The 14561-nt window shown below is 41.1% G+C and overlaps 2 protein-coding genes across 2 annotated transcripts; one reads left to right on the top strand and one right to left on the bottom strand.

Annotated features, from left to right (window-relative positions):
* Positions 1–350: 350 nt before the first annotated feature.
* On the bottom strand, positions 351–7146 carry mblac1 (metallo-beta-lactamase domain containing 1). The gene is made up of 2 exons (XM_084546465.1): positions 6635–7146; positions 351–4089 (listed from the first exon to the last, which is right to left on the bottom strand). The coding sequence occupies exons 1-2, from the start codon at positions 7055–7057 to the stop codon at positions 3847–3849; spliced, it is 666 nt and encodes a 221-aa protein (XP_084402591.1). The 5' UTR covers positions 7058–7146; the 3' UTR covers positions 351–3846.
* Positions 7147–8479: 1333 nt separating this feature from the next.
* On the top strand, positions 8480–13371 carry mpdu1b (mannose-P-dolichol utilization defect 1b). The gene is made up of 7 exons (XM_084564017.1): positions 8480–8615; positions 9809–9874; positions 10025–10157; positions 10270–10355; positions 11100–11218; positions 11978–12088; positions 12687–13371. Exons 1-7 carry the CDS (start codon positions 8489–8491, stop codon positions 12816–12818), a joined length of 774 nt encoding a protein of 257 aa, XP_084420143.1. The 5' UTR covers positions 8480–8488; the 3' UTR covers positions 12819–13371.
* The last annotated feature ends 1190 nt before the right edge of the window (positions 13372–14561 follow it).

The following is a 14561-nucleotide window of genomic DNA, read 5'->3' on the forward strand; positions in this document are numbered from 1 at the left end:
TGTTGCTGAACCTAGACCTGAGCAACTGCAGCAACCCCAGATCATAGCACTGCCCCCACAGGCTTGTACAGTAGACACTAGGCATGATGGGTGCATCACTTCATCTGCCTCTCTTCTTACCCTGATGCCCCCATCACTCTGGAACAGGGTAAATCTGGACTCATCAGACCACATGACCTTCTTCCATTGTTCCAAAGTCCAATCTTTATGCTCCCTATTACATTGAAGCCTTTTTTTTCCCGGTTAGCCTCACTGATTTTGGTTTTCTTAAAGCTACACCACATTTCTTCCTCAAACACAATGGTTCCCCACTATCCTTCCAGTTTTTAATAATGTGTTGGACAGTTCTTAACCCAGTTTTAGTAGTTCCTACAATCTCCTTAGATGTTTTCTCTGACTGATGCATGCCAGGGATGTGTCTTTAGACATGGTTGTTTAAGAAATGAGAAGCTACTCATTGCATCAGTTGGGGTTAAATAACTTGTTGCCAGCTGAAAGATAATCATCCATGCAGTAATTATCCAATAGGAGGCTCCTACCTATTAGCTTAGTTAAATCCAGGTGGTGAATTTTTATTTTTTTTGGTCAAGCAGTGTACGTCTTTGTGTCTCTGCAGCTTTGTAGAAAAAAAGTTGGAAAAGTCGATAAGAAGGAGACAAAGGAAGGAAATTCACAGTAAACCGTAGATTTAAAGTCTTCTGAGTGCTATACACCATGACTGGATGTCAGAGCAGTACGCTGAGCGTGTCCTCCCACATAAAATCAACCATAAAGGACATTACCACTGAAAGACGTACGCTGAAACCGCAACTGGAAGCTCATGAGCTCACGGCAGCAACATGGGAAGTCTTTTATTTATATTACATTTATTATGTTTCAACTTTCTTGTGTATTCAAACCAAATATTCAAAACTGGTCCATAACCTGTCGCGTACAAAGCCTCCAAAGAATGATCATACTCAGAAAACAAATATGTTTATTAGAGGAGTGATGGTGACAGTTGGATGCGACGGTGTTTGAGTATGTCAAGCATAGAACCAGTCTGTCCAGTTTCACTCCATTTTTTTTCTTTTTTTTTAAAAACATTAATAATATTATACGGCCCGCTGTTTAAAACATAATAATTGTACCAGTTTGCCAACATGCGAATATGGTCCATGACCACGTTTTACATCCTTTAATATCGATAACTGCACCGTTTACTCATCAAATATTGCAAATATCTTTACACACATATACAACACAGTATATACAGCACCAGTCATATGTATGGACTATACACTGATCAGGCATAACATTATGACCACCCCCAAAACAGTTGTGACTCATCAGAGAATGGACATGGGCCTTCTGAGGGTGTCCTGTGGTGTCTGGCAATAGAATGTTGTTAGTGGGGGGCCTTTGAGGGGAGGGGCCTCTGTGGATCATCCCACAGATACTTGGAGGCACTATTTGGAGGCCAGGTCAACATCTTATGCTGTTCTTCATGTTTTATTGTGTTGTTCAAATATCTTGCTGGGCATAGCTGCTGCCATCAAGGAGTGTCATTGCTATGGGGTGGGGGTGCCTGGTCTGGTGGGGGTGCCTGGTCTGGTGGGGGTGCCTGGTCTGGTCTAGGTTGGTGCTACATGTCTAAGTAACATCCACATGAATGAATGCCAGGTCTAGAAGTTTCCCAGCAGAACAGTGAACTGTCACAAGATGGTGAATGTTCCCTCCTTCTCCTGTCAGTGGTCATAATGTTGTGGCTGATCAGTGTACACTGAATGCATTTCTTTCTGGGACAGTTTCTTGACATAATCTCCTCCTCTATTAGGGGCGACACATCCTAATGTTGAGGCTGATCGGTGTATACAACACATTGAACTCTTATCTTCTGGCGTTTGAGATGTTAACTTTAAAGTGCACATTTACAAACTCCATCAAATGAGAGACTGTCTGCGCTTTTCTGCCATAGTTGCAGTCACGGTGCTTCACATGAAAAAATAAAAGAACAAAAAGCTTAAGAAAGGCAACTGGACTTGAAGGCAAGACGTCTTCAAGAAACTCTACAACTTGGATCGACCATGACCTGGATGACTGAGACGACTTTTAAGACTTTTTCATCCGTATGGACCAGAGACCAAACCACCAGCCCGCTCTAGACCCTGAGCAGCAGTGTCAAGTATATAGTGGTTTAAGTATTTAACCCTCTGGTTATCGTCCTCTGGGCCAAATCTGACTCGTCCCGAATGTTTCTACATCACATAATTTGATATAAACGTGGTTAAAGGCCCAGTGGGTTCTGAAAATAAGTTTACAACATATAGTAAATAGTTGAAAAGCAGTTAGCTAGAAATGTCCAACACAGAAATAGATGTTTTTTTTTTTTATTTTAAGCTTTATAAATAGTCAAAAGTTGCACGGTTGACGGGAGGACAATACGCCGGTTAAGCTGCGATCCATAGACTGTATAAAGACAGGCGGCAGAGCTGCTCCTCTAAAGTGAAGCCAAAGCAAGTAGAGCTCCCCCTGGTGGCTCGCTGCAGTATAGGTCATAAGCTCCACCCCCTCCATGTTAGTGGGCGGGACTAAAACACTAAAATAAACGTCAAATAATTTTTTTTCAAGGATGGTTTCTGTCATTTTAGGTATTTAATATAATGTTGATGAATGTTCAAGTGTCAATTGTTGGGATTGTTTTAGTTTCGTTTTAGTTTTAATTTATTTGACGCTATAGAAACAGGATGTGACATAATGGCGACTACTACTGGTTGCCATGCCAACCATTCTGTAAAGCGATCCTGTGTGACCGTGAGAGTTCATTGTATAATCCAACATCTCCTCGTAACTGGTGGAGGTAGAGCAGAGCGTAGCATTAATTAAACGAAAACGATTAAACGAGTGAGTCTGGAGGAAATGTGGGCGGGGCATCAATATCACGACTCCACGTGGCTCCACCCCCGGACCGTACTGATCAGACTCTGGCTCCAAAAGTCGCGAGATGCCGCCGCCCTGTATCTCCGGGAAAATCGCGTCAGTTTGGCCAATGACGGGAAGTGGAGACGTGTTAGTCCATATTTATATACAGTCTATGCTCTCCTCTGACGACGCAGCTCGGTCCTAACCCGTTTCGTTGCCCCCCCTTTGCTCGAAAAAAAGGCAAGTTTAGACTTTTTACTCGCAGCTATCGACAAATCGGAGGGTTCTTGGATCACCGCTGGAGGAGACTTACAACGAAGCAGGATCTATTCCTCAGTTCACCTCTTTTTTTTTAAGGCCGAGTAAAGAAAATAGTTTTCAGCTGGTGGATGCCGTTCTGCGCCCTAGTTTTTTTTTTTTTATCTGTGTGAGCATCGAGGCTAATTAAATGCCAAAGTAAGTAACACTGCTAAAATAAAACGGCGTCTAATGGACAATGGTGCATGATGGTCAGAAGGTTTAATCTGTTCTTGTGTTTGAATTTGTGGTGAGTCTCTGTTTTCACAGATTGCGAAGGGGAATAAATATTTACAGGCTGTTTTACGGAGCAACCGCTGATCTTCAGAGGTATTAATTCACAATCATGTTACGGGGAAACAGATGTGAACACTGGCAGCCAGATATCAGACTGACACGTAGTTCACTAGAGAGGTATATTTATATTTAGGGCTCTAACAGTAGGATGTGATTGATCCGTTGCCACCTCTCACTCAGTTTGACGTTATATGAAGGGTCCAGTTAAACGCTCAGGGCAGAAACTTAATATGACATTCACAATCAGCAAACGCAGCAGCCGCTTGACACGGCGCGCACCTTTAAACTATAAGTCCGACAAAAAAAAAAAAAACGACCGCTGAACCCCCACCCCCCGGCGGCGGCTCTTCCTCATCGGTTCCTGTGGACTCTGAACGGGAGCCCGTGTCCCGGTATGATAACGTCGGCCGTGTGCAGCGCCTCCCGCCGGTTGACCTCCTGCACGGCAGTGTTCATGCTCAGGTCCCGCCACGTGTTCTCGTCCAGGCAGCGCTCGAACAAGTCCCCGGCCACGAGGACGGTGCCCGCGGAGGTCCCCTTCACCTGGACGCTGACGTCTTGTCCCGTGTGGCCTGGAGTGGGGACTACGGACACCTGAGGGTGGGAGGGGAATAAATAGACAAAATTATGGTAACATACACCGATCAGGCATAACATTATGACCACCTCAGAAACATCAGAGAATGGACATGGGTCTTCTGAGGGTGTCCTGTGGTGTCTGGCAACAGGATGTTGTTAGTGGGGGGGGCTTTGAGGGGAGGGGCCTCTTTGAGGGGAGGGGCCTCTGTGGATCATCCCACAGATACTTGATCAGTTTGGGATCTAGTGAATTTGGAGGCCAGGTCAACACCTTGTGCGTTTTTGTGTGTGTGCCTGTGTCAGGCTGCAGATATGTATAGACTGTATAAAAACAGGCAGCAACTCAGCACCATCAGCATCATTTAATAGTGTGTCGTTAGATGGGACGGCTGTAGCCGGGCAGAGGTGGCAAGTAACGAAGTACAAATACTTCGTTACTGTACTTAAGTAGATTTTCAGGTATCTGTACTTTACTTGAGTATTTATTTTTCTGACGACTTTTTACTTTTACTCCCTACATTTGTACACAAGTATCTGTACTTTCTACTCCTTACATTTGAAAAACAGGCTCGTTACTTTTTAAACCTCCACGGATGATAAGACGTAAAACACGTGACATGATCGGACTGGACATGACTAGAGCATCGGACTAGAGAAGGAAATTCGACGATGCGCTTACTGTGTTCTTCTTCTACAGTTTTGAACAGGCAGCCTGTTGATTGGTTTGAGCTCTGCTGCCACCTAGTGACTGGAGGCTTGTTTATCGTTCAAGCGTCAATAGGCTTATGTCTCACTTCCTGCTTCCGGAACGCGGAGTAGGGAAATAGAATTTCCGGTCGTTGCTAGTAACGCTACTGTAACGATAACAACAATGGCAGCCGCAGTTGTTCTTGTAGTGTAATAATAATAATAATTCTCAACTAACGTACAACTAACTCAACTAACAACTAACGTAACAACTTCACGTAGTGACCTGGAGCTTCTCTGACATGCTAGCGACATTTACATGTACAGCTGCTACCTAACTATGCTACCAATATTGGGGCTCGTCAGGCAAGGTTTCGGAGCCACTGAGAAACTAAATATGTATTCCCACCAATGATTGTAAATAAAACAAAATTCGATTAATTAAAAAGGATGTTTTATCTGACACATGTATTACACTTATCTCTGCCATATAAATACACTTGACTTTGACATTCAAGCTAGCTAACGTTAACGAAGGTGAGTCAGCGTAATTGAAAATGAATTTCTCCCAGAAGAACTTGTATCCCTTCCTAAGTTTGGACGTTTCTACTTGAGAGTGATCATTTACAATCCGAACCACGTCGTCGTAGGTGACTTCAGGCAAGTTACGGAGAGACTTGGTCCAGTGGTATTTATCGGCCTCCGCCATTGTAAAAAGCTAACCGGAAGTGTCGTCTCCCCACTCAGAGACGTTCTTCGATATTCAATTGTTGCGTGACATAGGCCTATAAAGACACTAATACTGAAAGTCCACCTGACCCCACTATTTGAGAACTACTGGTCTAATGTGAAAAAAACTAATTCATGTATGGTGTGGTTTCTGTTGCTATCATTAGCTTTTTGGATTGTGATTTTTTGGAAGCTAGTTTACAACGTTAGCAATGCTATGGGAACACACCGTTTATAGCTAACACCAGCTAGCGGTTTAAAAACAACAACCCAATAACCCTCAATTTATTATTAAAAATGATCCAAATGCTCATACAGGACATCTGGTCAATTCAGTCTAGATTATTCTGCTTGAACTTTTTCATTTTGCAAAATTATCAACGGATGAATTGTTTCATTAATGGCAAAATAATTTTTACTTTTTACTTAAGTTCATTTAAGAGCCTGTACTTTCTTACTTTTACTTGAGTAAAGGAGTTGAATCAGTACTTTTACTTTTACCAGAGTATTTTTTTACACAAGTATCCGTACTTTTACTTTAGTACAGAATGTGAATACTTTTGACATCTCTGTAGCCGGGTATTGCTATGGGGTGGGGGCCCTGGTCTGGTCTAGGTGGGTGGTACATGTCCAGGTCCACAAGTTTTCCCAGCAGAACATTGAATTGCGCGGAATATTTTTTACATTTACAGTTAAATGTGAATGGATTTTCTTGTTTTGTTTTGTTTTAAGCTTTGTAAATAGTCAAAAGTTGCCCCGGGCGACAGGAGGGCAATACGGCGGTTAAGTTGCGCTCCATGTACTGTATGTTAAGACGGACTTCTGCTCCTTTAAAGTGAAGCCACAGCACGTAGAGCTCCCCCTGGTGGCTGGCTGCAGTATAGGCCATAAGCTCCACCCCCTTCCATGTTAGTGGGCGGGGCCATTTTATTTTTTCATACACTGTAGTAAATTTACTTGTTTTGCATTTTATTATTTACATTTAATTTAATTTCAAATATTTCTTAATTTTTATTTTATTGTCTAAAACCAAACTTCAATAAAATAAAATAATAATAATAATAAATAAAAATTAAAAAAAAAGTACACGGACCAATACATTTAAATAAATAAATAAATAAATAAATAAATAAAAGACACTTACATATTCGTCAATAGAGTAGGCCTGTCCCTCCGCCAGCTTGTTGGGGAGGTACGTGTCCCCCTCACTGATGTCAAACCCTACGATCATCACCGCTGCGGGGAACAGGCTCAGGTTACCGATGTGGTCCGAGTGTCCGTGGGTCCCCACGACCACGTTAATGTCTCTGGGCTCCAGGCCTCTCTCCTTCAGAGACGTCAGGAGGAAGTCTCTGTCCCACGGCCCCCCGGTGTCCACCAGGATGACCCTGTGTCCCGTTACCAGGGTGATTGTCCCGTCGGCCCTGAACGTGCCGTCGTTCCGCGGCAAACTGTAGCCGACTTTGAGCACGGACACGGAGTAGGGCTGTCCGGAGAAGTTCAGCTGGGTCTCGGACAGAGAGAATTTCTGGAACTGACCACAGACCCCTTTAACGGCCGTCTCCATTATCAGCTGCGTGGGGTTGGTTGTTTTTTATTCCACGGGATTGGTCAGAGGTTCAGGTGGAAAAAAAACACAACAGACAACGAAGCAGGCGCGCTGGTGACGTGGGCTGGAACGTCAACAGCCGGCGCGGAGTCGAGCGTACCGCGCAATGCATGCCGGTTAGACCTTTGTCACATTTTTTTTTCTTCTCCAACTTTATTTACAATAAATACCTTTACAAACAGGTGAAAAAAAAATATAAAGGACAATGAAACCAGACTGAGCATAACTTTATAACTTAACATACAATTTAAAACAAAGGAAAGAGGCTAGAAAAATGTGTTATATATAAATATATATATACATATAATAAAAAATATATAGACTTAGACAGACTTTATTCATCCACAAGACAAATTGCTTGGTCACAGTAGCTGAGTTACCCTTACAAAACACTCAGGAGAAGAGTAAAAACATAAAATAAAATAAAAATCTAGTAAAGTGAAATAAAGATAAAAATAAAATATAAGTAAAAATCTAGTAAAATAAAATATAATAAAATATAAGTAAAAATCTAGTAAAATAAAATAAAATACAAGTAAAAATCTAGTAAAATAAAATAAAATAAAATAAAATATAAGTAAAAATCTAGTAAAATAAAATGAAAATCTAGTAAAATAAAATAAAAATAAAATAAAATATAAGTAAAAATCTAGTAAAATAAAATAAAAATCTGGTAAAATAAAATAAAAATCTAGTAAGATAAAATAAAAATAAAATAAAATATAAGTAAAAATCTAGTAAAATAAAATAAAATAAAATAATATATATTCTTAGATTTACTCGGGAATCAAAACATCTAAGGCTGGACATATCCAAGGCTTGATTGGATTTAATAGGATTTATTAATCTCCTTTGTGAAGACACAAAACAGCAGTGTATTTATAAAATAAACGACATATGAACTTAGTGTTTAACCAAGATAATTAAGGTATTATGCATGTAACGTTTTTTTTTATATGAATCTACCATTAAAATGTCAAACTTAATGGAACCGTATGTTATCTCTGATGAGCGTTTTTTCATGATACAGTTTTAAGAAAGGATTTCATTACGTGGATAAATATTGTTTATTATTGTAAAATTTATTTAGCTTGAGGTGTTGGTTGAGGGAGAGGTATTATTTCAAGATGTTGCTTTTTTATTTGTACACTTCTTTTCTATGAACAATAGGTAATTTATATATAATGATGGTGTTATCTTATCATAATAAAAAAAACATGCCTTCTATCATATTTACAACTTTTAGGTATTGTTTTTTGGTGAATACAATATTATATATCTTAATAAATTCGTACGTATTAAGAAGCGGAACCTTGTAGCGTCAGGGGAACGAGCGTGACTCTTTTTCCTGTTACACTTTCAGTTGGAACGTCACGTCTAATCTCCAAAATGGCGGACGATCCAGTCATGGAGAAATATTCACCTTTTATGGATAATTTCAAAGGTCTTTTATTGACATATTTCATGCCGGAGTCATGCTACGACGAGTTTTTCCTCAAGTTCAACTTTTTAGACGGTAAGGAGGCACAATGTTTTAGTTTAATGCGGTGGTTCAGTGACCGGAAAGTGTTATTCATTGTCGAGTGTCCTGATGATGGGATGAAACTAATTGGGTTTCCAATTAAGGAAATAAAAAAAATAAACGTTTGCTGCGTCTTCAACATTTTACTTTGATCGAAGGGATCGTGAAGTCAAGCAGAGAGTTGTGGTTCTGTGTCAGATCTAATGTAGGTGAAACAGACGGTTGGGAAAAATGGACGACACTTCCTGCTTCCGCGATTGTGCAATTGGACAATTTTTTTCCCCCAAAACTTTATTGAACATCTCACACGAACATAAAACAATATATGCAGTTTTTTAAAGAAACATATATGTTCACACCTGATAATAATACTATTTGTTTTTTTGTTTTTTAAAGAATATATAAAAATATATATACTTACTTCCCATTTAATGTAAAACATGATGAACATTAAATATATATTTTAATGTAAGATTTAAAAATACACCAACCTGCGCCACTTTACAAAGAATGAAACGCTGGATTTAACACTGCTTTTATATATTTATTTTATTTTCCTACTCTCATGGCCCTAAGGGACCTAGTCTTCACAGAGCTGTTGCCATGGCAACCGTCAGTCATCACGACGTCGCATCCAGCTCCTACAGCGTCAGATAACTAAAACAAAACTCTGGCCACTTGAACTTGAGCTAAAAAAAAAAAAAAACAGAAACCAGACTTTATAGAATTTATTTTACTTCTTTTGTTTGTTTTTTTAAGTCCCATCCACTGACATGCTAGAGGGCGGGGCTTCACTTTTAGAGGAGCTGTCATGGCGTCCTCTTTGTATACAGTCTATGAGGCGTACGTGCAGAAATGTAAGACCAGACGCACGCAGACTAATTTGCATTTCCTCATTCATGAATCTCAGTGGCCGCTCAGAAAACTCATCTTCCTCCTGCCAGCGACACAACTGTCGTCCGACATATTTCTTTCTCTAACTCCAAGAGGACCGCTGTTCAGTTCCAGTCGGCGCTGACGCAAAAATAACAAAACCTGACGTACTGACTATGGTCCCATATTAGCTTAACGTTTGTCCACCACCTTATCCGGTAGTAGTTCACCCTCTTCTTTTGTCTCTCTTGCCTCAGACTGATGATGAATACTCATGTAACAGATTATAATCTTGTTTTTGTCTTTTGAACCAGTGCCATGCCTGAAGATCGTCCTGAGTAAAGGCCTCGGGATTGGCATCATACTGGGATCAGTCCTGGGTAAAAAACAAACAAAAAAACACTTCTTGTAACTGTCTTCACTTGTGGCTTTAGTCTGAAATAAATAAATCTTAAAGTGTTTGTTGTTGTGTGACGTAAACAGAAGGTTTCGCAGCTTTAAACGTGAACATGATGTCCTTTTTTTTGCAGTGAAGTTGCCTCAGATATTAAAGCTGATGGGAGCGAAGAGCGCCGAGGGGCTGAGCTTCAAATCCGTGTTGCTGGAGCTGCTGGCCATCACGGGAACGATGGCCTACAGCATCGCCAACAAGTTCCCCTTCAGGTTGGGACACACTCGCGTTAAATTAAAAAACACCCTCCTGGGACTTTGAAACGAAAAGCTGCGGCTGTCGTTAAGCACATTTGTGAGTTTTATTTTTTTTTTGTTATCTCAGTGCCTGGGGTGAGGCTCTGTTCCTCATGCTGCAGACGGTCGCCATCGGCTTCCTCATACAACACTACGGAGGAAGAACCGGCAGAGGTGAGAGAGCGCGTCAGACTCCAGAGTTGATTAGCGAGGGTCTTAACCGTAAACTTTTTTACAACCTGGACTTTATTTCTGGCGTAAAATACGATCGTTTACTCACCCATATAACTTTGGTGTCATTTGTAGTCGTTCGGAAGATATTTAGCTCCAGTGGAGCTGCGTATATCCATATAATGGGAGTGAATGGGGCACCGAAACACAGCCTCTAAATAACGCGTTATCTGCTACAAAACTCGTTCATTTCACCAATATTTTGTTATGATAGGCTAGTGCTATTCCCCGTTGAATCTAGATCTAAATATCTTCCGAACGACTCCAAATGACAAGTTATATGGGTGAGTAAACAATCGTATGTTACGCCAGAAATAAGGTCGGAAGATATTTAGATCCAGATTCAACGGGGGAATAGCACTAGCGTATCTAAACTAGCGTATCATAACAAAATATTGGTGAAATTAACGAGTTTTGTAGCAGATAATGCGTTATTTAGAGGCTGTGCTTCGGTGCCCCATTCACTCCCACTATATGGATATACGCAGCGCTCCACTGGAGCTAAATATCTTCCGAAGGACTACAAATGACACCAGAGTTATATGGGTGAGTAAACAATCGTATTTTACGCCAGAAATAAGGTCCAGGTTGTAAAAAAAAAAACGGTAGTTCCCCTTTAAATTCTGCAGCTTGTGTACATCTATCACTTCACCCCAAAAGACTCAGCTCTGCTTCCTCCATAACCAGGTCTTCTCTTCCTGGTGCTATATTTTGTCGCCCTGGCCGTCCTCCTCTCTCCGGTCACTCCCATGTCGGTGGTTACCTACATGCAGGCCTCGAACATGCCGGCCATCATCATTGGCAGGGTAGGTAAACGGCAACGGCACCGAAAAATAAACACACGACTCAAAAACATTTAAAAGGAACAGTTTTTACTCAGAGTTTAGCAGCATTAAGTAGCAGAGAGGGGTTGTTGATCAGTTTCATCTGCACTAGAGGAACAACAACGAGACGACAACCCAAAGCAGGAGTAGTTTTGCAGGTGGAGGCCTCTGACGTTTTTCTTCCCTCCTCATCTTTTCTGTTTTTCACTAGTTTTGCATTTAGCTAGCGGGTTAGCATCCCTGCTGGTAGCATGAGGCGATACCCGGACCCAACAGAGGTGTTAGGGTTACAATTAGGTTTTCTGCTGTGTCTCCCAGCTCAGCCTCAAGAGCATGGAGGAGATTCCAGGAGACAGGAAGTTGCTCTAGGAGAGCTGGATAGGGGGCGTAGAAGGTCCTCGACCCATCAGCAGGACCGGTATCTGCTCCTGAAATTACTGTTTTTAGTTTGGACTGACCTGCTGCATCATTTCTTCACTTTGAATCCCTGGGTGTCTTTGAATTCAGACCCTCTTCACGTTGATAATTCTCATTTCCATCAAAGGACGTGGCATCCTTTTGTTCCCAACACGTTACCCAGTCTATATCAGTGCCGATATCCATCATGATTTCTTTTCCCCTTTGAGATCTGATGTGTTTTCAAAGTGTTTCTTTTATTATTTTGAGCTGTGTATATATAAATATATATATATACATATATGCCGACGTAGAAAAAAGACTGACGATGACTGTATCTCTCAGCTGATCCAGGCAGCCACCAATTACCGTAATGGACACACCGGGCAGCTGTCGGCCGTCTCTGTGTTCCTGTTGTTCGCTGGATCCCTTGCTCGCATATTCACCTCACTACAGGTAAGAGTCGACTCCGACTAATCTCTGATGACGTCACTAATAAAAACACAGTAGAAAGTAATGAAATCTATATTCTTGACCTGAATACATGAGAACAGACAGCTCATGTGCTACATACTGTGAGCTGCAGATATGTATAGCCTGTATAAAAACAGGCATCACATCAGCACCATCAATAGTATTTAATAGTACTCCACAGCGTGTTGTTAGATGGGATAGTGTAGCAGGGTTATGTCTCTGAAACCTTCTCTGTGAAGTTGTGAGCTGACTGCTGTCCAGAGGATTTGGACCGTTCTTCTGCTAGCGTTAGCGTTAGCCTTTTCAGATGCATTGCAGTAGTACTTTAGTTGTATTTCAGGACTGACATGTCACAGTAGTATGGGCTTTGTCTTTATTGAAGTACTACTGCTGCTAGTTTGCTGCAACGACCCACTGGACTCCTCACCTGTCTTCTTGGAGGCGTCCGTGTTGTTATTGTCACGTGATCAGTGACTAGTCGACTAGTCTGTACAACCCCCTAGTACGCAGCAGAAACATATATAATTAGTTCTATAACAAACAATATCCTGTTAAACTCAACCTTGTTGTCTTCTTCCAGGAAACCGGAGACACTCTGATGGCCCTCACCTACGTCATATCCTCCACCTGCAACGGCGTCATCACCCTCCAGGTTCTCTACTACTGGAACAGCTCCCCCGAACACAAGAAGAAGAAAAAGAAGCGAGAATAGGCGAAAGGGCGTTCAGTAAACTTTATTTTTTTAAGAGCGATGCGTTTATTTCCATATATCCAACACTTTTAGACACTCTCAGGTGGGTTGTCTTTCAAACTTGGACTTGACCATTGAGAAGGAATGGGACTTTAGTCTTTCGGAACAAATGGACCTTAAGGTAAAGTTATGAAACCAACAAAAGCCAAGCAGATCATTCCATGTAGCCCTACCGGCTTTAACATCTATCTGTTTTTTTGTTTTTTGCTGGTTAGCAGAGCTGTGGGGTTTTTACGCCTCCCTCTGACTGTGCAATACACTATTATTACATTCCTCTCGATGCTGCTGTCTTTCTTATTGTTTAAAATGTGGAAAACTGTTGCGTCACAACCGAGATCATTAATTGTTCTTTTAAAAAAATCAAGATTCCTGGAAATTGTTTGGAGCACCACCTGGATGAATTTAGAAATGGAATCGTTTTCCTTTTTTATATTATACTACTTCTGTTACAGACGAGCTGTCTGGAATATTATTTTCACGATATATAAAGATGGAAAAATGACGTCTGGACATTAAAGAGATCATTTAAAGAAGAAGTGTAGGAACTAGGATCTTTACCTTCACCGGTTTACCGTGGCGCTTTACTCGTGTTGCATGGACACCACCACGTGTTCAGACCACAGACCGTACAAAGATGGACGGCAGAACTGCTCCTCTAAATGAGAAGCCAAAGCAAGTAGAGCTCCCCCTGGTGGCTGGCTGCAGTATAGGTCATAAGCTCCACCCCTTCCATGTTAGTGGGCGGGACTAAAACACTAAAATACACGTCATATATATATATATTTTTAAAGATGTGACATGATGGCGACCGCCAGTTGCCAGAGCGTAGTATTAATTAAATGAAAACGCAAATGAGTCTGGATTAAGTGTGGGCGGGGCATCGATATCGATACTGATCAGACTCTGGCTTCAAAGTCGCAAGATGGCGTCGCCCGTATCCCCGGGAAAAATAGCGTCAGGTTGCCGAATGCAAGGAAGTGGAGACGTGTAGTCCATATTTATATACAGTCTATGCTTCAGACTTTCAGACTGAATCATAGAAAAACAAAATGCGTTAAAGCCCAAAGATGCGTAAAGATAGCTGTAGTCATGACACAGTAGTAGTCACAGACGGGAGCTTGGTCACTACTTCATGTTTATATGCAAACATCTTTACATTTAAGTATATTTCTAATTAATGGTGATTTAAAATCCGTCCGTTCAAGCCAAGTTTAAAAAGAAAAGTTCACTTTCTTGTGTCCAAAAGCTTCAACAATCAAACTGAAACATTACGAAGTGAGGTACGAAGAAAAGTTCTCTACAAGTACAAATGGATCCAGTCTCCAGTAAACCTGGCCTTCTCATACCGATATCTTCTGTGTTACTTACTAATCGTCTTGCAGATAATTTACAAACGGCTTCAGATGGATTGTTGCAAACATTTTTTTCCAAACACTCTGATTATTATTCAGGTTGTTTAACCACAGCTGTTGTATAAAAACAAAGATGTGTCATTCGTGTTTGTGCAGACGACACCTGAAACCGGTTTCTCGATGACTTCCAGTTTATTGATGCACTTATGAAAGTATTTTATACAAGTACTAATTTTACACTCTATTAACAATCTTAGGGTCATGCTACAAAAATACCTTTTTAATATATCAAATGGTAGTAATGAAAACTACGACAGGGTAGCACAGAGCGATGACAGAAGCAGCTACCGGT

The sequence above is a fragment of the Chelon labrosus genome (assembly GCF_963514085.1).
Source record: "Chelon labrosus genome assembly, chromosome: 1".
Classification (NCBI taxonomy): Eukaryota; Metazoa; Chordata; class Actinopteri; order Mugiliformes; family Mugilidae; genus Chelon; species Chelon labrosus.